General features: G+C 43.6%; 2 protein-coding genes across 2 annotated transcripts in view; both read right to left on the bottom strand.

Moving 5' to 3' along the window:
- Positions 1–12,431, bottom strand: part of Plexa (plexin A) — a 470,402-nt gene extending 457,971 nt beyond the window's left edge. The window contains exon 1 of the mRNA XM_076801867.1: positions 11,675–12,431. The gene's annotated coding sequence lies outside the window, so the exon portion shown is untranslated. The remainder of the gene's footprint in view (positions 1–11,674) is intronic.
- Positions 12,432–22,313: 9,882 nt separating this feature from the next.
- Positions 22,314–25,043, bottom strand: LOC143362070 (putative GTP-binding protein 6). Its single transcript, XM_076801905.1, has 2 exons — positions 23,385–25,043; positions 22,314–23,312 (listed from the first exon to the last, which is right to left on the bottom strand). The coding sequence occupies exons 1-2, from the start codon at positions 24,414–24,416 to the stop codon at positions 22,881–22,883; spliced, it is 1,464 nt and encodes a 487-aa protein (XP_076658020.1). The 5' UTR covers positions 24,417–25,043; the 3' UTR covers positions 22,314–22,880.
- Between the last annotated feature and the right edge of the window lie 5 nt (positions 25,044–25,048).

Here is a 25,048-nt window from a genome sequence, read left to right as displayed (position 1 = left end):
GAGAGAGAGAGAGAGAGAGCACGAGTCCCGAACAGTCCGAACAGGTTGAGGTCAGGTCACGAGATATCTTAGGTCCAACCTTTCGGGCCGGTCTCCTTCGGAATTTGCCGGGCATGCGAGGGATATTAAAACGAGTCGGAGTAATTTCCTCTGGAATTCGCCGGCTGTCTAATTAAACTTTTCCATCGCGATCGATAAGAGAAAAAAAATGTCTGGCGATCGGGGACACCGAAGTGGGCGAAAAGTCGATCTCAAACGCGAAACCCCTGCCATCGACCCTTACGTTATACCAAGCGTTAGAAGCGTTCTGGTCGAGCTGCGCCGACCTTGTATTAAATTCAATTAAGTCTCTAATAAAGCAACAAATGGACCATGCACGAAAATGAAGCAGACGTCGATTTCAGATACGTAACCTGTCTCCGATATCCGCACGGTCGGACGGCCGTCGGAAGTGTTCTGCTTGAATTGTACCGACCTTGAATTAGGTTCGTCAAGATTTCGAACAATTTAGCAATACGTTGCAGATATTACGCTAACACTAGGTTTACGGAGCACTCAAAGAGACTATTTTGCATTACTTTATAAAAATAACAAGAACGTGCAACCCACATTTTTAGCAGTATTTTAAAAATAATATATACTTTGCTAAATAATTTCTCATGTATGCATCCTTAGAGTCTTAATAATTTAAAATTAAAAATATTAGAACCCGTCATTTTGACGGGTCCCGTGAACTTTGTGTTAATTAACTTTCTCGGTGGCCGGCGATGTTCTTGGCGATCGGTCTAGATAAATGTTTATTTTAAGCAGACTTTGTTACGAGCGTATTTATTAATAAAATATGGAATCTTCTGAACTCTACTCCTATAGCTGTGCACCTTTGCGGCTTAACAAAGGATTAAAAAATCTTGACGCTGATGGAAGGACATTATCTTCTTTTTTTAAAAACACTTAACCTTGCCGCATCCTTCGCTGCGTGCATAGATCGAATAGAATGCCAAGGGGATCTAGAAGCGCATCGATAACAACCTTTTCTATATTTGGCTCAACCTTAAAGAGGTTCTCTGCGTTGCAAAACCTTGAAGAGGTTTCTCTGTGACAGAGACATGAAGTCAGAATGTACCGAGTATAATAAATCAGTTGGAAAAACGAAATTGTAATATGTTGTTGAATTCGTGAAATATATCCTACTGCACACCAAGAAGTTATGCGAATAAAAACTTATGATTAACAATTTCTTCCAGGGTCGTATAAATCTGAACACAGTGTGAGGGTTCGAGAAAGATGATCCTTAACCCTTTGCACTCGAAGCCATTTTAATTCGAAAACATTTCTTCCGACCTAGAATATTTCCCTTCTGTATGTATATATTTTTTTTTGTGTTATACATACGAAAATGGTGCAATTTACTCGTGCAATACTGAAACGTTTAGTAATTTATTAAATACAAACAAATTTAAAAATGTAAAAAATATTTTGGATAATGATACAGCAATTTTTAGTGTGGCCTTGCAGTCGTCATTCGAGTGTTAAGGGCTAAAATGACGTCCCTGAGATCGACACTACGCACCTCGATTTTTGCACGCATTTTCGGCCCCGTCTGGTGCAACGAGCGGGGTCCTACCGTGGTACGTTTTAATCTGATGCGTTGAAGTTGAATTGTGAGGTAAGGTACCAATCGAAAAATTGAGTTCTTGCTATCGAATAAAGCTGAGGACAATTTTGTAACGACTGATTGCCAAACTAAAGCTACAGATCAAATAGATTCTTTTTTGGAAGACAGCACAATTCATAGAGAAAAATCCATGAAAAATGTTTGCAATAGTCTCTGATATAGAGGATCTCGTGCGATGGAAACAATACGAGGATCCTCGGCGCTCTCATGACCTATAAATAAGCAAGACTCGGCGTCAAAGCCCGCGGTAAGTCAGACGAGAAAAGGGAACCGCTTTCCCCCGCGAGAAAGAAACTGCCGAGCGTCTTCTCATTATCAGCAAGGTTCGGATACATATTTTACGAAAGTACAGAGGTGAGCCTGTTGGGTCGTGACGAGGAGGAGAAAGATAGAACCCCGGCGGTGGATGCTCGCTGGAGCCCCGGCCTAGTGCGAGCAAGTCGGCCACCAAGAAAAACGAAGGTGGAGAAAGGATTAACTTTGTAATAAAGAGGAATGATCGAGGAAGCAGAATATTCTCGTGGAACGAAAGGGAGGAGAGAGGATCCTGCGGGGGAAAAAAGAACTGCTCCAAGGGGTGGGGGAGTTCCGAGATGGATGCATTCGAAAGGACTCCTCGAGCCGAGAGAAAGGGGACCGAGAGAAGAGGATCGCGGAGGTGAGGCCCCCTCTGCCCGAGATAACTGAGGACACCGAGGCCCCGTGGGACTGGCGAGCTACGAGTCTGTTCCTTCTCTTCTCTCTCACGGATACGAAACCGAGAATCTAGGACTCGGCGTGTATACCCGCGTGTATACGTATGCATAGACTTGTCGGCTCCGATACAGGGTGCTCCGAAAATCCTGCCGCCCGTCAACCAATCAGGGTATGTCATCTAATATACCTAGAGAATCTAAAGAATCTTCCAACTCGATTTTTTCAAAAACCCTGTCCTCCTCACACAAGAATTAATGGAAAATTGTGATTTTTAAGCAAATTTCAGAACTCGCTTTTGCAGCAATTCGCATTTTATAAACCGAGACTCGAAAATAACTTGTGACCCAAAATTCATATAAAATGCCTAAGGAATGCCTTTATTCGTTTCTTTTCTAGAATAAAATTTAATTTAATTTAATTTAATTTAATAAGATTTAATCTTGATTTGAAAATATTTTGTTTTACTTTTGGCAGGTCCGACCGTTTCGAAACACTTCGCATAATGAGATACTTCGTAGAATGTCAAGTGGTAGGGTAACGGGGGATCAGGATTCAAGAGTTCAGAAATGGACCTAGACTGATCTTTTTTTGGACCCTAACGCTACTTGTCCGTATAAGAGGAACTCTCACGCCTGTGCACTTCTACACAATGGTACTGTTCTCAACACTAGAGGAGACCCTTCTGACGGACATACACAAAAAACCCGAGCACTGTAGCAGCAATATTAATTAGAATTGTAAATGCTGCTTCGTTCGTGAAACGCAATTAAACGCAACGAAAAGAGTCAGACGAAAAAACATGCCTGGTGGGATTCGGAATGTTGACCTTGCGAAACCACGAATCGTTGAACAAAATTCTTAATACACAAACTGAACTAAGAAATTTTCTTTTTCATGAATAATATAAAATGTTACAGAAACATCGGCTTATTCTATAGCTCTTATAATAGGATGATCGTGCCTCATTTTGGCCCCCACGAGGGTTAATACTAACAACGCTCAAAATGGCCGATTTCTGGCCTCAAATGGCTGACGATTGGAACAGTTAGCCTAGCTGAAAGTGCTCGAAGAATCGGCGAAGGTAAGACATTTATCGAACACAAAAATTAAAACCTCCGATAATAAGGTAAAGATAAAACTAAACGATAGTAAGGATTCGTCAACTTTTTCAAAATTCTTAATACACAAACTCAACTAAGCAATTATCTTTTTCATAAATAATATAAAATATTACAGAAACATCGGCTTGTTCTATAGCTCTCATAATAGGATGAACGTGCCTTATTTTGGCCCCCACGAGGGTTAATACTAACAACGCTCAAAATGGCCGACTTCTGGCCTCAAATGGCTGACGACTGGAACAGTTTTCCCAGCTGAAAGTGCTCGAAGTATCGGTATTTATCGAACAGAAAAATTGGAGGTTCAAATTCAATTATGATAGGCTCGAGATTACACTGTGTATATAATTTCAGTGTTTGGTGTAGCTCGATCTTCTTAATAATTTTCTCGGTTCACGGAGCGAGTAAAATTTGATGCAATTCCATTAAATTTGCCTAGAAGAACGTGACTTCCGCGGTCCGATGATGAGGACATCGTTTAACTTGGGCCAGCTGGGCTGACGGAGTTCTGGAAAAGTCGATAAATTCGTCCCACCGGGTATAGAGCCGCGGCCGGCTACGGTCGAGAGAGGCATGCACGTCGTGCACGAGGCATGCTCCTCTCGTTCTTCCTCGTGCACCACGTTTTCTATAAGGGCGCCGTGCCCAGTTGCATCATTGCGGTGCAAGCCTGCCGCCGGTACAGGTCGTTTCATCTGTACTTTAAACGAGACGCCTTGTTCTCCCTAACGATTTGTGTACCTTTCATCCTACCACGTTATGTTTATGTTCTACACGCTCTCCGTAATAGCTCATTGTTTGTATACAATGATAGCGGGTATATGGATATTGCCTTAACCGGCGGGGATAAAGTTCACTTTTTTCTCTCTCTCTCTCTCTTTCTCCGTCTATCTCAACCCCTTCATACACACCCCCGCCTCCCTCTCTCTCTCTCTCTCTCTCTCTTTCGCTCCAGCTTTTTTCACGGGAACAATCGGGGAGGATGAAGCCTCGGTCTCGGTTCTGCGTCGGTGCGTCCACCGATGCTCCGAATAAAAGGAAACTCGTGTTCCTGAATAAACCGAAAGGAACGCCGAGTGTTTATCAGTTTTCTGCCTGAAGAAATTGTTTCAAGTAATTGTGATGCAACGCGAGCCATCGGCGAAACTTGGCCCCCAGATACCGCGACGCCTCCCACCCGTATCATCCCTCCTTCTACATCCTAGGACCCTAACACGCTAGGTGCACGGAACACTAAAAATCAAAAATAACGAAAATGTGACTTTCCAAATTTGTAGCCATTTTTTCCCATAATATATACTCGAACACATTAATTTCTTGAATAGTTTTGTACGCAGAATCGCCACCTTTCAACCATGAAGAATGAAACTAAATCGTTTTTATTAGTTATTTCTTATTTTTTCGTTTCAAATTTGCCCAGCCCTGCCCGAGTGTACTACGATTACCGCCCTCCTCGACCTGTATTGTGTTACAACGGTAACGATTATCGTCTATTTCTCGAAAGAAGATACCTAAGGTCATAATAGCTGTCCGCTCCGTTCGTGTGTTGCGAGTTCGAAGTAACAGGAACGGAATGGACAACTATCATGACTCGGGTACTTTACACGGGAAAGAAAGAGAGCATGGATATGAAAATTTTCTCGCGGAGAGGTGAAAAAGATCGCGACATTTGTGTATTCAAACAATAGCTCCTATCCAGTCCGACATCAGGTAATTCGGCCAGTTGACAAATATTTGAAGAATTCCCTTGTCCCGAAACGTAGTCGCCGTAAGGGCGCGCGCGATGTTCGATCGGATCTTCTTCTTGTCAAACAAACCTCGCCCAACGAGGATTGTGTAACAGTGCCCCTCCGAGAAACAATTTACGAGTGGGAACCCTCTGAGCAAATACATCGGGTAATCCGTCGATCCTGTTATTTCAGGTATCCTCTGACCCGAAATGACCCCGGCCATATTTTTTTCTGGATCGATCGGATTACCGTCGACAGTGTTTCAAAAGGATTCTCGCGGGCCTCGTTTCGCCAGCCGATCGGACGGAATATTTTTACTTATCTCTAATCTCTAATTCCCTTGATTATTTACGGACATCGTGCAACTTTAACGACTGCCCTAAGAATACAAGGAGGAAATTCAACTTATATTTCACGCGATCCACGGTTTATTTGGATTCTGGGAAAATTTAATTGGATTCTTATATTAAACAATATTTTCTTGTGGTTTCAGTATCAATAAATTAACTAACTGTCCATTGACTGTCCATTCAACTGTTCGGTGCCTGCTTGCGCACAGGGTCCAATATTTTATGCATTTCTATTACTATTAGAATCATCTGCATTAACCAGTTAGCTGTTGCGACCTCTTTGAAAAATGTGTACCTAAGTTGCGTCGCAAAAATTAACCGCTGTTCGAATTATAGCTGTTTTGACGAGTATAGTCGTCATGACACAAAATATTGCCATTTCTTCATGACGAGTATACTCGTCAAACACAGTTAACTGGTTAACACGTTAACTGCCGCGTCAGTCACATACGACTGACAGTGATTTTTGGCTAGGTTTGGAAATTCATTTTTCTTGTGACATATCCAGATAAACCGAATTTTATTAGGATCTTTAGAATTCAGAAGGGTTAAGACAGCATCCCCTATAATACATTTCAAATTTCTAGTTTCGGATTCATTAATTAAATTGCACCGATTTTGTGAGAATCCCTGGGATTGATTTTTGGCACTTAACGTGTCCGTTGCAAGAGTTAGATGGGCATTTACATATTTTTCTAGTAATCTGAATCGGTTCAAAATAATGCAACAGCATTTCTAAATTCTTTAAAAATTTGTCCTGCTTTGCAATTATTCCAAAATTTTCGTTTCACCCAGCTACGACGCCATTACGTCCAGAGAGAACAATATTGTCAATGTAAAATGCAGGCGAAAGATTTCCTATCGAGATATCGTGGGGAGTTCTATCGCGCCCATGCTAACAATAACGTTTATTATGCGCTTGTCAGTGAGTGTCAATTATCCGGAGCCTGTTGCTACTCGAAACGACTAATCCCAGACAGATTCGCATAGACCAGAGGTTCGCTGTAACGACCGAAAGCGCGACGCGGTTAACTATGGCAAAAGGTGGCCTGCTTTCGTTAACGACGCGGTACACACCGGCACGCGTGCACCGCGCGTGCACGTACATGTACGCATGCCCGCGCATACACACACGCGGTCGCGCACCGATGCAGTTTTTCGTTGCGACCGAGCAACGAAGGAAAAGCAAAAAGGACGAGGCTGCAACCAGCCCGACCTCGTTCCTCCTCGCTATCCTTCCTCATATTCTCCGGTGAAATTGCCCAGGGTAGCCGACGGAAGGCCGAACTATAGACTTTTTGAGGTTAACCGCATCGCAGGTACGGCTTTTAATGGTCAAAGCCACGAAAGCTGCTCGTATTTTAAGCCCGCTCATCGCGATCCGGGGAGGAAATTCTTTCATCGTCGATTAACTTCAAAAACGGAATACCGCGGAACCGCTAACGAACCCCGTGTAATTATGAATTTCTTTTTCAACCGGCGAGAACCATCCCTGTGCCCTCCACCCCCTCCTCGCTACACCGTCTCACTAGCCCCTTCAACCCCCGCCGCCCGAACGAGCACCGGAGTTTCCTGAAACGGTTTACGAGTTGATGAGGAGGGAGGACGGGGGATGACAAGAATTTTTCTTTTTTTTTTTCTGCGATGCGACACGACGTGGTTTTTCCATCCTGCGACAGATACGCGGGGGTGTGTCACTGAACTCCGTCGCCGGCAACCACCGAGAACCGACGGATTTACATGAAGCAATGAGTCGAATATGCCAAGCTTTATGTTTTAATTGCCCGATCTTCCGAATTCAGCGAGCATGTTTTGCCTGAGTTTTGACCGACAATAAACCCACCGAGCCTCAACCCTAAAAATTGCTACGCTATTATTTCAAACAATTTTTATATTATATTGCTATCTGAGAAATTCGGAAAAATTTCAGTGTCGTAAGTACGAGTAATAGAAATAAATTACGCATGTTGGAAATATTCTAGGTAAGAAGAAATTGGTTTTGAAACAGCTTCGACTGCAAAGGGTGAAAATTAACTTATGCTTGTTGTTTTCTAAAAATGGCAATAATTATTTAATCATTTCCCACGAAAGTATCTTTGCAATTTCAAGATGAAATAATAGTTTCTTTTCTCTTTTATTCGGCATATAGGACAAAGAGGAAGTCGAATTAACTCATTCGTCACGCCCAATTTATACTGTTATTCGTCCGAGAACTGTTTTTTAACTTCTTTACACAGTTCGTAAGTATTTCTCAGAAAATTCTGCGGTCCAATTCGACCACAATATCTGTACCAGCTTAAATTAGATCACACTTATGTGTACTGCGAGGTCGGTCGCTTCAAATCGTTTTATTCATACTTAATCATGGTTATGTGGGTGTTGATGCTCGATAAATCATCCGGTTAACAGGTTAATAGCAATTGGCTAATGTGTCTGTTCATGACTCGGTGTTTCTACTTCTTGTAACCGCGAATATGTCAGCCGTGACGTCAAACCGGACAGTATTTTAACTAATTCGTTTGCGTCTCTTGAAAACAATAACGCTAAATCTACCATGGTAAAAATCACCGGTTTTCCATTTCACAATTATTAAAATTATAAAAACGTTTCCGTAGGAAATTACTGAATATGACTTCTCTGACTCTAGGTTTACGGAGCACTGAAAGTCACTATTTCACCTTATAAAAATAACAAGAATGAGCTGTCCAAATTTCTGGCCATGTGTTTTTAGTAACACATACGCAAAGAAATAAATTTCCTAATAGTAAATTAAAAATATTAGAACCCGTCATTTTGAAAGCTAGTGTTGATGAAAAAAGGAAAATGGTCGTTCGACTCGTTATAATTACCTCGAACCGACTAAGAGCATTGAAAGTATACGGGGGGGGGGCGCGTTTGCTCAGTATGAAAACTTCTTCAGCAAAGTTATCGTCGATTCGAGCCTCTCGATACTCTGGCACCGAAGCAACGGAGAATCAAAGAGTTCCCGTACTGTCTCCGTCGCTCTCCGCTATAATCTGAATTTCATATATTCGAAGAACCCGCGAGAACGGGAAAAAAGGAACAAAAGCGAGATCCGAGTGCGTGCCGAGAGACGAGCGTTAAGCGAATAAATAGTAAACACAGTACGCCGTCGCTGTGTGCCGAGTATTGATCAGAAGTCGGCGTTATCCGAGCGCTGTATTAACAGTAATTGAATTTCGCCGCTGCACGATGTCAATCAATTATATTATTCCAAAACGGGAGAGAGGAAGAGAGAGAGAAAAAAAAAGATCTACTTGGAATCCACCGCTAAACGTATAATCCCGACGGGCGCGGTCGCGCAAACAGCGGCTACTATTTGTCGTCAATCGTTCCGAAAGTAATTGCACCGTTAACAAAAATGAATACCGGCGCTGCCATATTCGGGCGAGGCTGAGTTCAGCGCAAACAAAGCAACGCGCGCCGTCGAACGATGGTGGGGGATTATTTGAACAATATAACGCCGTAGACACCGAAGAACCCTATATGCACTGTGAAAAATTTCGTTTATTCAACGGCACGTTTCGATCGAACGATACCACTAATAAAAATGGTAACGGTAACGGTAACCGTGCGCACGGTTAAGTATTTCCGAACGGTAAACAATTCGATGAACGAGAGAGGATCCGTCTCGATGTAATTTAAATTGCCCGCGGTAATTCTCGCCCGGCACAGATACAGCGCAGCTCGATCATCTTAAATAATGGTATGCGTTCAAGCCCCCATAAAATCGTTATACGGCGGTAAACCATGTGTGACTAAGCTCGGTATACAATTCCCCCGTAACAGCGATACGTGCCCCCCCTCCCCTCCCGTCAGACTAATCACAAAGAGATTGGAATTGCAAACAATTTCAGGCATCGTCGATCATGATGATGATTGTCTATGCAGATATCGGCGAGTGTCTTGTTAGTTTCGCCAGTTTGTTCATTGTTATTCGAAATAAATGCTTCCACCGTTTTTGTTTTTCTTTGTTTTACAATCAATTTTGTATACAATCGTTTTGAGTGCTGTTCAATTTTAATAGGACTTTGAAAAATACGGCCTTGTCATAGTCACAGTCATACATTATGAGAGGAAGTAATTGCAATTGAACTGTGATACTTTATATTATGGTATTTTGTAAATATTTAGGAAAAGAAAACCACGCACAATTTTATTTCCTACGGTATTAATGGCGACAAATTCGACATAAAGCGAAGTGACATCTATGTAGCTTTCTATTTTGGAAAATCTCCATGCTCCGTAATGAATTGTAGATTTCACTGCATTGAAACTCTATTAAATTCAACTGTTCCAAATATCCGTTTAAACTCTCGCTAATTAATTTCACCAAGTATTATTTCGAGCTGGTGAAGAGCTTCTCGAGATGACGAAGCTTCTTTTAAAAATACGAACTGCGAACTTAAATTAGCCGTCAGAAATTGAGAAATCGAAGTAGAGTGTCTGTCGTCCAAAAGTTAATGCCCTAATTTTGCTTCCGTTCAAGAAATAGTATAAGAGACCACGTGCCTTTTTAGAAAATAAGAACAAATTCCTTAAAATGAAAGATATCTGGTAACAAACTACTATACCGAGTGTCCCAATATTAAGGGTAGAACCGAATAGAGAGGGTGATTCTACCGGGAGAAAGGAAGTCGAAAATACGGAATCGATTGTTTTCATTTCAAAAAGACCACGTGCCTTTTTAGAAAATAAGAATAAATTCCTTAAAATGAAAGATATCTGGTAACAAACTCCTATACCGAGTGTCCCAATATTAAGGGTAGAACTTAATAGAGAGGGTGATTCTACGGGAGAAAGTAAGTGGAAATACGGAATCGATTGTTTTCATTTCAAGAAGACCACGTGCCTTTTTAGAAAATAAAAACAAATTCCTTAAAATGAAAGATATCTGGTAACAAACTCCTATACCGAGTGTGCCATTATTAAGGGTAGAACCGAATAGAGAGGGTGATTCTACGGGAGAAAGGAAGTCAAAAATACGGAATCGATTATTTTCATTTCAAAAAGACCACGTGCCTTTTTAGAAAATAAGAATAAATTCCTTAAAATGAAAGATATCTGGTAACAAACTCCTATACCGAGTGTGCCATTACTAAGGGTAGAACTTAATAGAGCGGGTGATTCTACGGGAGAAAGTAAGTGGAAATACGGAATCGATTGTTTTCATTTCAAAAAGACCACGTGCCTTTTTAGAAAATAAAAACAAATTCCTTAAAATGAAAGATATCTGGTAACAAACTCCTATACCGAGTGTCCCATTATTAAGGGTAGACCCGAATAGAGAGGGTGATTCCACGGGATAAGGTAAGTCGAAAATACGAAATCCAGTATTTTCATTTAAAAAAGATTTGGAAACCTCCGCGGACGAGGGTTCTCCGCCGAACGAGCACACCGTAAATCCGACTTTCGATTCTTCCGATCGGCCGCGGCCGTTTTGCGCCGGCAACGCGTGTAATTCGGTTGCGCGAGTGGAACACTTTCGAATCGGGCGAACAATTCGCGACGTCGACGTAACGCGCGGGGTCGACGACCCCGCGGAGTCCTTGCCCGCCACTTTGATCCGGCCGAGGTCGAGAACGAGTCACGGCTCCGAAATTGGAGCGAGCCGCGGGTTTTCGGATCGACGGACGCGACGCGTCGAACTCCGCTTTCCAGAAGCGAAAATCCGTCGAGCGCGGTTCTTCAGACCGGCAAATACCACTGAACGAAAACAAAGCGTCTGGCTAGGGTACACACAAAGCACTTAAAGAAGAGAGACATTCTACTCGAGGCTCGTTTGTTTCTTAGGCAGGGGTGGCCACCAGGAAACGAACGCGGCCCGTTAGCAACCGTACAATGAGTTCCCGCCGCGACATTGTACGTAATCACAACGTTAACTCGACCTCGCCTGACAGAAAAGTATTCCTCCACCCTCCCCACCCCACCCCTCCGTCCTTTCACTTCCCTTTCACAATTTTTTCCCCGCGCGCGTCTCCCGTGTCACATTTCTCTTGTTGCGACCGCGATAATTTGCATTCGACCCGGGCGCGATAACAGCGGTCGAAGAAATAAAAATGCTTGGAATGTCTCTCGACTCACCTAAACGGCAACGTTGTAACGCCGCCGATGAGATTGCCCGGGAAGGACGACGATGAAGTCACAGTTTCGGACAACGTCGACGAACAGGGGGGGTAGGGGGGGCAAAATCAGTCTCACACGCCCCCCCCCAATGTCGCGCTGGACCCCCCGTCCTCGATGATACTTCTTCGTGTTTCTCCGGCTTCAGAGCACACGCTCTGTGTGTGTGTCTTTGTTTCTTCCGATGTCTCTCTTTATCTCTTTATCTCACTCTCTCTTCTCTTCACTTTCGCTCTGTTGCTCTCTCCTCGGCACTCGCAGACGACGTTGACTCTCTATCTTCTTCTCTCTCTCTCTCTCTACTATCCCCGGCTCCTGGATCGCGTCTTGCAGCTCGATCCCGTTTATTTGCTCTCTCTCTCTCTCTCTCTTTCTCTCCCGGTTCTCTCGTCGCAACGTCACGGTTGTCGTCGTGTTACCTCTTGCTCGGCCGTTCCCGCCCGCGACCACAGCTCTCTTCAATCGATACACATTCGCGAGTCTTCTTTTAATCGGTCACACGGAGGAGCGCGCGGAGTCGCTGGTCATCTGGTCAGGGGTCGAAGGAACTTGCGACGACCGCCGATAACATCGTCCCGTGAGTCCTTGTCCGACACGGTGCCACACCAGATCCGGCCAACACTGTCGGTAATCGGTTGGTTGTCACTATATTCTCCGCGCACTTCAACTACCACGCGGTCTCCAGGACCCTTCAGACCCGTGTCCCCGCGACCCTTTTCCGTTCTCCTATCTATCGCTATCTACGGCTAGCCTACTATTTCTCATCTATCCATCTATCTATCGGGCTGCAGCTCGCGCGCACGCCGCCACCGCACCAACACACTCAGACGCGCAGAATCATCGCGCGGCGCCCCTTCTATTCGATTCCGTCGTGTGGATTACTTCGGTGTGCGTCCTCCACCGGGGTTCACGTACGCGTCCAGGCCGAAGGTAGTTCGAGCGGTGTCGCGACACCGCCGCCACTGGTCTCTCTCGTTTAGGGTGCCTAACAGTGGATCCTCTCTCTCTCACTCTCTCTCTCTCTCTTTCTCTCTCTCCCACTCTCTCTCTCTGTATTGTCCCGTGTGTCGCGCGGTGTGACAGCGGTAACAGGCTCCGGTCGGTTTCCGGAATGGGGGGCGGTCTGTTAGATTCCAACGCAAGCTACCGTCGTTGTGCCATACCTAAAAACCATTTACGATCGATCAGAGGCTTCCAGGAAAACACAACAATGACGTCGATCGTGTCGTAAACTGAATCAGGATGAGAGAGAGAAAACACACAGCCAGGCCAACGTGCCACGAAAACTACGGGGAGCCAGTATGGCGCCGTTCTTCGTTTATCTCTTTTCCCTAAGCCCGTTCACTCCTTCGCGCATACACACACGCATACACAGAGCCAGCCGCCCCAGGTACACACGCGCGTCGAACTCGCAGACACACACACACACACACACAGAGAGACACAGGGTTACCTATCTTTCTTTCCTTTCCACACCGTCCCTTTCCCTTTCCCTTTCCTCTTTCACCCTTCTTCGCCTGTTCTCGCTGTCTCCGTCTTCGTCGCGTGCACACGCATCCGTCGTCCGCGTTTACACCCGTTCCCCTCTCTCGTTCAGTCGTCCCGCGAGCTGCTCCCTCCCCACCCCGGACCGCCGCCACGATTTCGAGTCAACCACGCGCATACGTTCAACACTCGACCGTCACTCGGCGCGCACGAGACTCCCGATTTACCTGAAACGAGACACCGTCGAGATTACGGGGCACCGGCGCCGTCGCGACCGAATCGAAATTCCGCCGGCTTGACATCGTCGACGACGAAGACGACGACGACGCGGTTCACTCTCGACGGATAAAGGCTACTTGCTCTCGCTGGTAACAGGTGTAGAAAAAACGATACACCAGGAGAGACCCCCGGAACACGTCGCACGATGACACACGACACCAGAGAAACTCTTTGGCCCGGAGACAGGGACGAACAGAACGAAGACTGCGGCGCACTCGAGTTTCTTGAAACCCCTCTTTTTTTGGGAGGGAAGGGGGTTCCTATTTACCCAGAGCCGTCCCTTCGATGGTCAACACACACGTACACGCGCACGCACAGATGTACGGATAGGTGTGCGCGCACCGGACACGGTTGGAAAAAGCTCTGAACGGAGGAGCCACAGCCCATAAACAGCAGCAACGTCCGTCGTGTCAGGGCGCTCCGGTCCGTCGCCGCTGCCGGCGTGCATAACCCGGTGGTTCTTCACCGCCTCGGCGCTAAAATGGCGATCGAAGTGACAGCTCTCGCCTCCTCCTCGCCGGGTTCTCGCTCGAGCAGCCGCTCTTTCGACTCGTAGTAGCACGCAGCGACTGTACTTTCTCTCTCTCCAGCTCATTCACCCTCTATCCACTTCGCTACCCATTCTAGCCTCTCTATCCTCTCCTCTCGTTCATTCTTTCCGTTGTTCTCTAACCTCACTCTCTCCCTCTTTCGCTCTCCCTCTCTCTCTCTCTCTCTCTCTCGCTCTTTCTCTCGCTCTCACTCCCTGTCACACATGCACGACGCGCACACACAACCGCGCGGGCGCGCGCTCGCACACACACACTCTGATTGCACGCGGCACAGGGGAATAAGGAGACTGTCCGGCTGACTCTCTATCATGGAGAATGAAACGCGACGAGGAGCGTCGGGTGGCTCGGCTCGATGCGTACCACGCGGAAAATCGACGGGTTCTCACACGTAAACGGCACGGACACCGACGTATCTGACGCTCTTTCCCCGATGGCGGCTCTCGAAATCTCAGTACCGGACGACGCCTACACCACCACCACGTAACACCTTAATAGCAGTGTTTGCCCGGACTCACGGGACTCTACTGGGCTCCGCCAGGCCACGATATCCCCGCTGCACTTGCGCCAACCGGCTATTGCTCCTACCCTTCCCGAGGATATACTAACCGTTCCTCGTTCTTACGCCCACCCCCAGCGCAGTTCTATTATCCGTGCAGACTAACCGAACCCCTGCGGAGCTCCCACGCCCGCGAAACAGCCAATGCTGGAGCTTCGCCGCCAGGACCGTTCGAACGTTGCCCTTTTTCGGGCGCCCACAGCCGGCGGACCACCGTCCCCTCAGGGTTCACCGGAATATTTCGATCTCGCTCAACTCTATTCCGCATTGCCCCGGTTCTTATTCCCGGTAACAATAATTCCCGTTGAAGAAAATAAAATATACGGCGTGTCTTGCGAGCGGCGAAGATCGATCGCGAGAACGCGACCAATGGGGTTGCACGATGCTAACCGACGGACTCGATGTTTCGGAATTTTGTGAAACCAGAACAGGATCGAATTCGAGAGAATTTTGGGGAGAAAAGTTTCGCTGGGTTTTCGTGGGATGCTAGAGATGTTTCCGAAAGGGGCGCCGGAGCTTCGGTGTACGGGCCTAGCTCTCGCCCCGTTGAGTCGTGTTGTGACTGGGTAAACGAACGAAATACTCTAATGGTCTACGCTCGTCTGTTTCCATTTGTCGTTTCTTTCGAGCCCGCGAAAATGTACCGGGGGTTGCATAATAGACGTCATTGACTCGGTTCGATTGATCGCGTTCGCGGACGATGGAGAGCATCGTGGCGCGAAGGGATCGCGGATGTAATCGCGACGATATAAGATAAAAAATGATCGTGCATGTAAATACGCGCCGCCTTACGGAATGATCGTCGCGACGGAGAACCGGACGGTGGAACGGAGAGAGAAGACTCGCGTAGGCGTGGAAAGAGAATCGTGTTGATCGTTTGACGAAGGCATCCGCGAGTATGGGATTCTCCTGCGCCGGGGTTGCGGCCGTTCAAATTTTTCTGCGTCCCTTTGAAGTCACCGGCCCGGCATCCTCGGCCGGCTAATATCCGTCCCGCGAACATCGGTCATGTCGCGCATAAGGGCCCACCTTAGCCGTTGACTTCTCGTCGCGGGAGACCGTTCAACGACTATCACGATGCAATTAATTCAGCAGGCTTGATCCCTAGAATGTCCCGTCGACGCACGAAACGCACGCCTTCGCGGAACCAGCTTCGCGTGAAGCGCATAATTAATCATCGTGTTATACGATACAACTTAACGATTTCGCGTTAACACAACCCTACAAACTGATTGCCCTTTATCACGCCGGAAGACAAGACGTTCCGACACCGTGATCGCCGTCACTTCGATTCGACTTTTCTAGTTTACATTCACGGCAAAAATGGCTCGGTCGAATACGTGAAAAGTTTCAGTTGAATTAGACGCCTTGCGGTGTCTGTCTAGTGTCTACCGTTTCTACTTAAACCGCACGGATGTAACAACACACTGTTATTTATTTTTCTACGTTGAGACGGCAATTTGTATTACATTCTAGCGCATTAGCAGCTCTGTTATTTATAAATTTATCAGCTGTGATTTATTTATGAAAATGAGTAAAACAGTAAAAATATTACAATTCTAAAATACGGTTATATTATTTTCAACCTGTTAACCGTATTAACGCATTTGCATCATAAGGAAATCTGAAAAGAAGGCCTTTATCAGCAAACTCTTTTTAATTATATTTAAGTCAAAAAGAACTTCACATTTCAGCATTATAAGAAGAAATAGAGCGTATATATACGCTGCGGTGATAGTGATCAGGAAAATTGAGCATACATATACGCTAATGATGCAAATTGGTTAAGAAAGAAAATAAATTTCTATTTCCACCGAATTTCTTACAATTCGCGTTGACAATTTTCATTTTGCATTATGATCCGCTCTCTAGTCGTTCGACGTTCGGACAAAGTTATGCAAATAGGTTGAAAGTGCCTCTGCGAATGAAGATAACTAAAAGATATATACCAAATGCATTTGTATAAAGCTTTGTGTTCACGCCAATCAAATTCGAACGTTCAACTATTAAGCGCGCACCTATGTGCCGCTCGGCTCGCGTGCCCGCCTGTGGCTGGCTGTTTCTACTTGCTCCGATGTATAGAAACGTTGACATCTGTAGAGCGTCATTTGTTTTCCAAAATGATTTAACATAAACAGGTGGTTAGGAGATAATGGGATTAATTGAAAACATACAATACCCAACCGCCATCATTGTTTATAAGAAGGGGAAATGGCGTGTGAATGACAGACGCATTGGCCGGCAGCCTTGGGCTCGACGCGCATGCGCTCGACGAACTACCAAATTTGATTTTCACCTATTTGAATAAATTATATCTGCATTCGATCCTTGGGAAAGGAAATAATTCAGAAGTGTTTGCTTTTAATAATCGTAGGATGTACAACATTTCTATGGAAAAATAAGCCAACTTTAACTTTTGGAGCCACTGTGCAATAATTCTGACAGAAATAAAATTGTTTATAAAATCACTGACAGCAGATCACGAATAACGAAAAAATATGATTTAACAACTTTTGTACAAGATATATCTATTATCTGAAAAGTCACGGAATTTGCAGATATCGGGAAACTCGATTGCGTGACACATTTATTTATAACATTAGCGATGACAGCATTAAAACCTGATTGTCCGGTTTTCGCACGGTTGTTTCATTCGGCAGAACGTTCTAATTGGTGCTGACTGCGTAAATGTCCCGATTGACACTGACTGGGAGAGTTTCAAATGACTTTGTGCCAAATTACAAGTGTGCCGATTGACTCTGCGACTAACCGAGTGAGTCCTAAATGACTCCTCGCTAAATTGCCAGTGTTCTGATTGACAATGATTCTCCATCCGGTTTGATCGAACGAAACAGTCCAACGTGATTCTGATCGTGCACTAACAATAGTCTCAACACTTTCGAAACCACAACTTAAAAATTCGAATACACGTAATACTTCCCCGCCGATAATATTTTAATACATATTAATTATGGATAGTTCCGTACGCAAATGGCCAGGAAAATAGATTATTATTCGATCTGAGGAAATAATTAAACGACACTGTACATTTTCTCGTTTCAAATGGGCGTTAAGGGCCTTTTCGGTTTCGCCACCCTGTAGATCGAGGAGGATCGTGACAATTGCGATAAATGGTAGGACACGGGTTTCGTTATTTATGCGCGTAGCCGCGTTTAATTCGATTTCGGGGCCGGCGATAGTCAGAGATCAAAGTTCCGGTCCTGTCGTCGTTCCGGGACGTCGAGCCAGGGAAGGGCGCAAAATATCAAGCCGGCTCGAGGCGTAATTGAATCTGTAACGGCAACCAAATCAGCGCGACGGCCAATCATTACATTATACGAGTCGCTCACCGGCGATCGACATTCGTTAGTCAATCGTTCGTGTAATTGTTGAGCCACGGTTCCCGGCTAAGCCGCCGCTTTGTAGTCCGAGGCTGCAGATACACGTCGCGCCGCGGACCCGACACGCTCCAACGAAAGAAATACGATCGTTCGACGTCGGATAAGTGGCAGCAAGACGGACAACCCTGGCGAAATCCACCCGCCGAGCCTTGTTTGAATGGCTAAATGGATCTGCTTCGAGAAACGCGTCGACAGCTAGGCGAGAGCCAAAAGGAAGTGCAAAATTGTCTTAAGGGTAATTAAACGGCTGAAGGGTGCGGCCTAACAACTTTATGCTTCCACCTTTCGAACATGTTAACTGCTACGCCTGGGTGACACAATTCTTCGAATATCTTTTCAAAATTAACTTTCTTCCTAATCGATTTGCTGGACCGAATTTCATTGAGATTTAACTTTGCAATTTTCTGTTTACGATATTCTCTATGTACTTCTAGGTTGGTTACTTTCATTAAAGTAGACTAATTCAAGAAGTCTTTGTGCGCTTTTGTAATTCTCGTAATTAAAATTAAATACCTCACCAAAAGCACTCGTTGTCGTCATTTTGCTCGCGCACGTGGAAGCATCGCGGATAAATATGTAAAATTTCAAATTAAAATTGCAATTAAAATTCTTAACGGACTCTCTGTGCGGAGAGCTCTGTGAAAATTTGATTACTGCACGGACATGTGCGGTTTCGAAGGAACGATGTCAGGTCCCGCGAATTAATCGAGCTCTAAGAGTGTTCTGATTCGTTTTACAACAATGCAATTAAATCTTTCGTCGTGAAAAATTGAGCGGTACGAACTTTATAAACGAGTACGAAGACATTTCAGAAATGATATTCTGATATTGATAACTTATTAAAGGGTTTTTAAGTTAAGGAGTAACTTATTAGGATGAAGAGTAACTATTCAAGGATAACCAATAGATAATATCGAGTTTTAAAACTTTGAAGGCTATTCTCGTCCTTTCAGGAACACGTGTGAAATATCTGTGAGTATACTACTTTCGTTAGACTGTTGCCGTGCAAAGTGTGCAAAAATTCTTGAGGTATAAAAATGTGACACACTCGAGGAAGAGTGGGAAGCGAGTGCTCGAGCGAAAAGCGCGATCCGACGACAGACAATCGTGCGTCTAGCAGGTAGACGATTACAGAGATTGAAGATTACAGAGATTAGAGTCGTCCCACAGGTTGGGAGCGGCGGGAATGTAAAGTTGTTGCTTTGTTGCCTTGGTAAACAGTAGGAAACCGGTGGAAATTAGTCGTTCGGCTAGAGCCAGTGCCAAGAGTGGCACCGCGATAATTAGGTTTCACTTGGTTCGCTTTAATAATCTAGGCAACATGCAAAGTGCATTGCCGGGTGTATTCTTGCCGTTGCATCGTCCCGTCCCGTCGCCGGTGGAGACCGTCTCGTTGCGCGTGTCCGTCGGGGAACGCCGGGCCTGCTCGGGCACCCGGCCCCTGGGTTTCTGGGTGACAAATTTTGCAAGGACAGCCGGAATTATTAATGCCTTTTCCGCGTAGAGAGACCGAGACCGAGACCGAGACGAGACGAGACGAGGCGAGGCGAAATTAGCAAGCCCGAAAGCGGTACACGCCGCGCTACAAGCGAATTCCAATCGAGATAATGAAAATTAACGACGTTAAAGCGACGTCACGCTCGTAATTAATTATCGTGGCCCGTTTGCTCGTTGTCGATCGGCTCTCGCCCAACGCCGGACCCTTCCTCCCACGAGGGGGACCAGCCATAATCGCGATATCAATCCTTCATTAATTCCTCACCGAAGGACGCCGCGTCTCGAAACTCTTCTGGAACGATCATGCCGCGGTTAATCCCTCGAGATGGCTACTATACAAGGTGTGGCGAGATGGGCGGCACGAAAACCCCGCTTGCGCTGCACATAAATCGAACGGGCTGAGCATTTTTACTATCAAAAAGTTAAATCAAAATTCCAGCACTTTCGTTGGTCGTTTATACTTCCTTGGCGCAGCTGTAACGACATTCACAATGTGCTCCACGAGTTACTGTATTAACGACGATACAGTTGAATGTAATGGGAACTGTTTTCCATCAACTGACAAAAATCGGAAATGAAGGAAAAGAAGTTTAAAATTTTTGGTCATCGACAGCTTCGGTGGGAGACGGAGACGAAAGTGGCCTTAGCTCACCGAAACGCTTCTAATTAGAAAAACAAAATTACCATGACACAACAGGCACTTCTGGAACGCCTGTTAAACAAACATTTCTCCTGCCCTCGTGGTTCTCAAGGTATTGAAGTCGGTAACAGTTACTGTCCCACCCTATATATCTCTATATATCTATATATGCATGAACCCGGCGGGTCTATGAATTATACATCACGTCGCCGGCACCCTCGCCGCGAACTTTCTTGCCGGTGGATGATCGTTCTTGCACTCACCGACCGAGATAAGACAAATAAACTCTGCTCTTAATAAACGCCTGCCCTTGCAGGAGACCAGCAACGCGAATACTTATTTGGAAAGGAGCATCCGGATACTGGTAAATCAATTGTTCATTAAATCGTACGGACTGATTTAGTTGCTCGACATGTCCCGAGCGTCAACGTCGTCGTCGTCGTCGTCGTCTTCGTCGTCGGGTTTCTCTTTTTACGTTTGGTCCTACACAAGAGAGCTCTCCCGTACGATTGTACGGTTTTCCAAATCGGTCCTCAACGCCAGACACACTCGTTTAAGGAGCGTTGTCCACTTCAGGGTTTCCACACCTTTTACGAGATCGTCGCTGTGTCCCATGATGGACAAATCGCCGAGACACGTGGCCTATCAGGGCAAAAGGTCCAATCCGGCACATTTGGTCAAACAAACAGAACTGAGTTCGGTAACAGCTGAAATCACATCGAGCACCGTAAGCACTCTTCAGCCGAAAGGGCTATTCCCAATTCTCGACCTGAGAACTGTACTTTCAGAATTTTTATTTACCAAACTAAGCAACAAATCGCGACGAAACTTCTCATTTCTGTGAAAAACATGTCGCAACTATATTCGTGAATTTTTGTACGTTATTAGCACAAAAACTACGGTAATTATTCACCGACGAGGTGGAATGTTAACACTAGGTTTACGGGACCCGTCAAAATGACGGGTTCTAATATTTTTTATTTACGATTATTGAGATTATGAAGATCCATCTACGTGGAATTACTCAACAAACTTATTTCCTTAGGTATATATTATTTTAAAAATGGCTGAAAACTGGGATAGACGCATTCTTCTTATTTTTATAGAGTAATGTAAAATACTCACTTTTAATGCTCCGTAAACCTAGTGTTAAAGTAATATTGAAAATTCGATATTTCCTTAAAGATTGGTAAGCACAATTTTGTTAGAAAAAATATTTACATGGTTCAAAAAATTAATATTTAGTCCCCCTGCTTTCTTAATGAATATTTTCTACGATTTCGGTAATAGCAATGTATAAATCTGAAAAGTTTCACGATGTTAAGATAAAGCTCGCAAAAAATACCGAGGAACAATATCCCTTATAGTATTGTGCAAGACGGAAGCTTCTTCTACTTGAAAGCATCTCTCAGCTTCTACGATTCCGACTGGAATTGTCTTCGATGACTTCAGTACAAAGTGCAGGTCAGTGGCACTCGAAGGTCTTACACCCTCTTACAGATACTTCAGCAATTGAGAAGCTTGCCAGAAAAGCAGAGGCTTCGTGCTACATACAAGTATCATTGATTAAAAAACTTTACCGAAGCAAAGCGTTATAATGCTGCAAAATTAATATCCATTATGCTTTAAAAATAAGTGTAATTAATATAGGCGCAGTAATTGGCACCCCCACAGCATCCCTTACCCTGCCTCCCAAATGGGAATGTTTCGATTATCAACGACTGGACCAAAACAAATTCCTCTCTGCTCCGCAGCTGTCTCCCTTAATCGTGCGCCTTCGTATATCAAACCGCATTTGGCCAGACTCACCGAACCGAGTGTAACGAACTTTTCTTATCTCGTTCACCCCTCGCCGGATTTTCCTATCTCTCTTTTTCTTACCACGACATCCAGCCTGCCTGAATCCTACTCGCCGATAATGCGAAATCGCATCCTCCGCGGCCTACGCGCCGCTTCGCAGACCGCCTTATGCCAAGACGCTCCGCACGGCTGTAACACTTGCGTGGAAACATCTGCAGAATTTTTATCTGGATGATTTTTCGCTCCTTCGGGATCGAATATTTTAAGGACGGGATTATACTCAGTTAACTCTTTCGCTACAGATGTTCCCACCGAGAGACGCTTTAGTCTATACGGTTGTACGTGGTCTTGAACCATTTGCTGAAACGCTCGGTAAGTATTGGGTGGTACCGTAAACTCCTTCGGTTGCAAATACAAATATGTTCTAATAATAAATGTTTATGCATTTGTGTACGCACAATATATTGTACATTTACAAGATTGTATAGTTTGTACTACATATTATCATGTAAATTGTTTGCTGGTAATACAAGAAATATTCGAATCACAAATGTCATCAATAACATAAATTTCCCCATTGGTTTTTGTATGTAGATTCAATGCTTTTCCTTAAACCGTTTAACGAGCGTGACGAATGCTTCGGCTGACATTTGAAATCGTATGTCTATACATCTGGCATTCAGAAGCGACTGGTGTTTGAACACACGTGCGCGACACGTGTTCGGGACGACGACAAAAAAGGAAAATCTGTTGAGAGGCAGGTTCCAATCTCGAGAATTTCGACGACGTCAAGTGCTGAAGACTATTGAAGTCGTTAAAAGAATTTCCGAAATTCTGTTTTGGCGAGTTACAGAAATATTTCTATATTCTAGTTGAACCAAAAATCGTTATGATACACTTATGTACAAAATTTCTAATCGATAGTTAATCGAGTTGTAACTGGTATTAATATAATATTTTATATTTTGCAAGCTCGCCTAATTTTATAGTATGATGATGTCGACAGAATTACGTTCATAATCATGTATTGTGGATCTTCTGAGTCAGGTTCTGTATTCGTGACTGTTGCTTCTTTGTACAATAATGATTCTAAATGACTGCCTACTTGTACCCTAATACGTTTCGATATCAAATTGGCAGCCTTTATAATTTCCTTTTGTAGTTTGCGCCGTAAGATGTCAATGCCAGTTAATTTCACAGCAGAAACAGGATACGTGTCTTCTGATGGAACATGCTTCTTCGGAGAATCCTTATCAACCATATCACATTTATTTGCTACATTGATTACTAATTTATTGTCACCTATCATAGGCTTTATTGTGTTCTCTATGTGTTGAATTTGTGCATTGACATCAGGATGACTAATGTCATACACATGAACAATAATGTCCTAAAAGAATTAAAGGAATTAGTTATCAAGTCTTTAAATGTTTGGAAATAATTACTAAATTAGTTAACATACTGCATCTATAGCATCTTCTAGGGTAACTTTAAATGGTTCTATTAGAGTCTCTGGTACATCTTGAATAAATCCAATGGTATCAATATATAGTATTTTTAACTTGTTAGGAAGGTAACCTTCGTGAACTGTTGTGTCCAGAGTAGCGAATAACTGATTCCGAGGTTGCAGAGATGCATCTCCTGTTAATGCTTGTATTAACGATGTTTTTCCAGCATTTGTATATCCAATTATGGCAACACTTGGAAAACCATAACTCTGTCTTCTGCTCTTTATCATGGTTCTGTGTTCTTTTAGCTTCTTAAGTGCATTCTTCAATTTTTTCTCTCTGAGCTCAAGATATTTCTTTCTTCCTTCATCCATGTTTATCTTCCCCAATTTACTAGTAGATAAATCGACCATTTTCTTTTTTATATATGGGATTTCGGCTAGGGCGACTTGCAGCATTGCTTCTGGAGACTTTGCATGTTCACGAAATATATGAATGACTATAGAATAGCGGTCATAAATGGGTACACGAAAAGTACTTTGCAATTCAGCAATCTGTACGAATCTCAGTAAGTTAGTACTAACAAATACCGCTGTTATATTTGGATCACTTATAATTTCCTGTTTCAGATTTTCAAGGTTTCCTTTACCAATTAATTTGTTTTTGCTCAAAGTTAATAGAGGGACAATTTTAGTACCGATTACAGACCAATTTGGTAATGTATTAATAAGTGCTACCGCTTCTTGTAATTGCAATTCAGGTGTTGTAATTCTTTTTTTATTTACACCCCATTTTATATATGGCTGTATAATAAATACATTATGTCTTCCAACAACCGTTCCTAAATAATCCTCAGATATTTTCCTATATATATCCTTCTCTTCTTCATTTTCTTCATATCCTTCAAATTCCATTGTAGAATAATGTTTAAATTGATGGACAAAACTTAATGCAATACCTTCATTCTTTCTACGTATCGGGTCTATTATATTATGATACTGAATCTTAGTTTGTACAACATAGAAAAATTTCTTTAAGTACTGCATTGCTGTATGTGTAAATACTTTGACTTTCAAAAATGCTTTACAAACGTTTATATATTTATAAATCTTTTAGACTAAAATACAAATAATTTGTAAAATGATATTTATTTTGTATACAAAATATCATAACCTCAATAATATGAACGATCCTGATAGATTAATTTATTTATAGAAGAAAATTATTTTACATCTGAATCTTTTAGCTGTCTTCAGATATACAATGTAAATAAAATATTAATAAATATTTTAATATTTCATCGAAAAACTACTTTCTTAACCTCAAATAGTTACTCGTGTTAAAATGAAATGTGAATTGGTAATACGAGTGTTCGAAAAATTTTGTTATGTCATCATTAATATTTATAATAATAGTAATGATAAAACATATTTTTTATACGCGATAGACATATAGAATTACATAAAACTAAACAAACAATAACAATATAAATTTTCTAACCGGACTACATAAATAAACACAACAGATACTGCCTTGCTTAAATGTACAATAACTTAACATGAAGTATTAAAAAATAGCTCTAGTAATTTCCGTTCAGAATATATTTAACAATGAAATGTAAGTTTCATCGTTCGTTCGCGCGCGCTAAATTTGAGACTTGTAATCGACATGCATTCCA

The sequence above is a fragment of the Halictus rubicundus genome, chromosome 16 (genome assembly GCF_050948215.1).
Source record: "Halictus rubicundus isolate RS-2024b chromosome 16, iyHalRubi1_principal, whole genome shotgun sequence".
NCBI classification, from domain to species: Eukaryota; Metazoa; Arthropoda; class Insecta; order Hymenoptera; family Halictidae; genus Halictus; species Halictus rubicundus.
The sequence above is the reverse complement of the archived record's forward strand: the minus strand, read 5'-3'. Positions and strand labels throughout refer to the sequence as shown.

Coding starts and splice junctions, on each gene's coding strand:
- LOC143362070 (XM_076801905.1), bottom strand. CDS start 24,416: ATGCAGTACTTAAAGAAATTTTTCTATGTTGTACAAACTAAGATTCAG. Junction 23,313..23,384: donor TAGAAGATGCTATAGATGCA/GTATGTTAACTA, acceptor TAATTCTTTTAG/GACATTATTGTTCATGTGTA.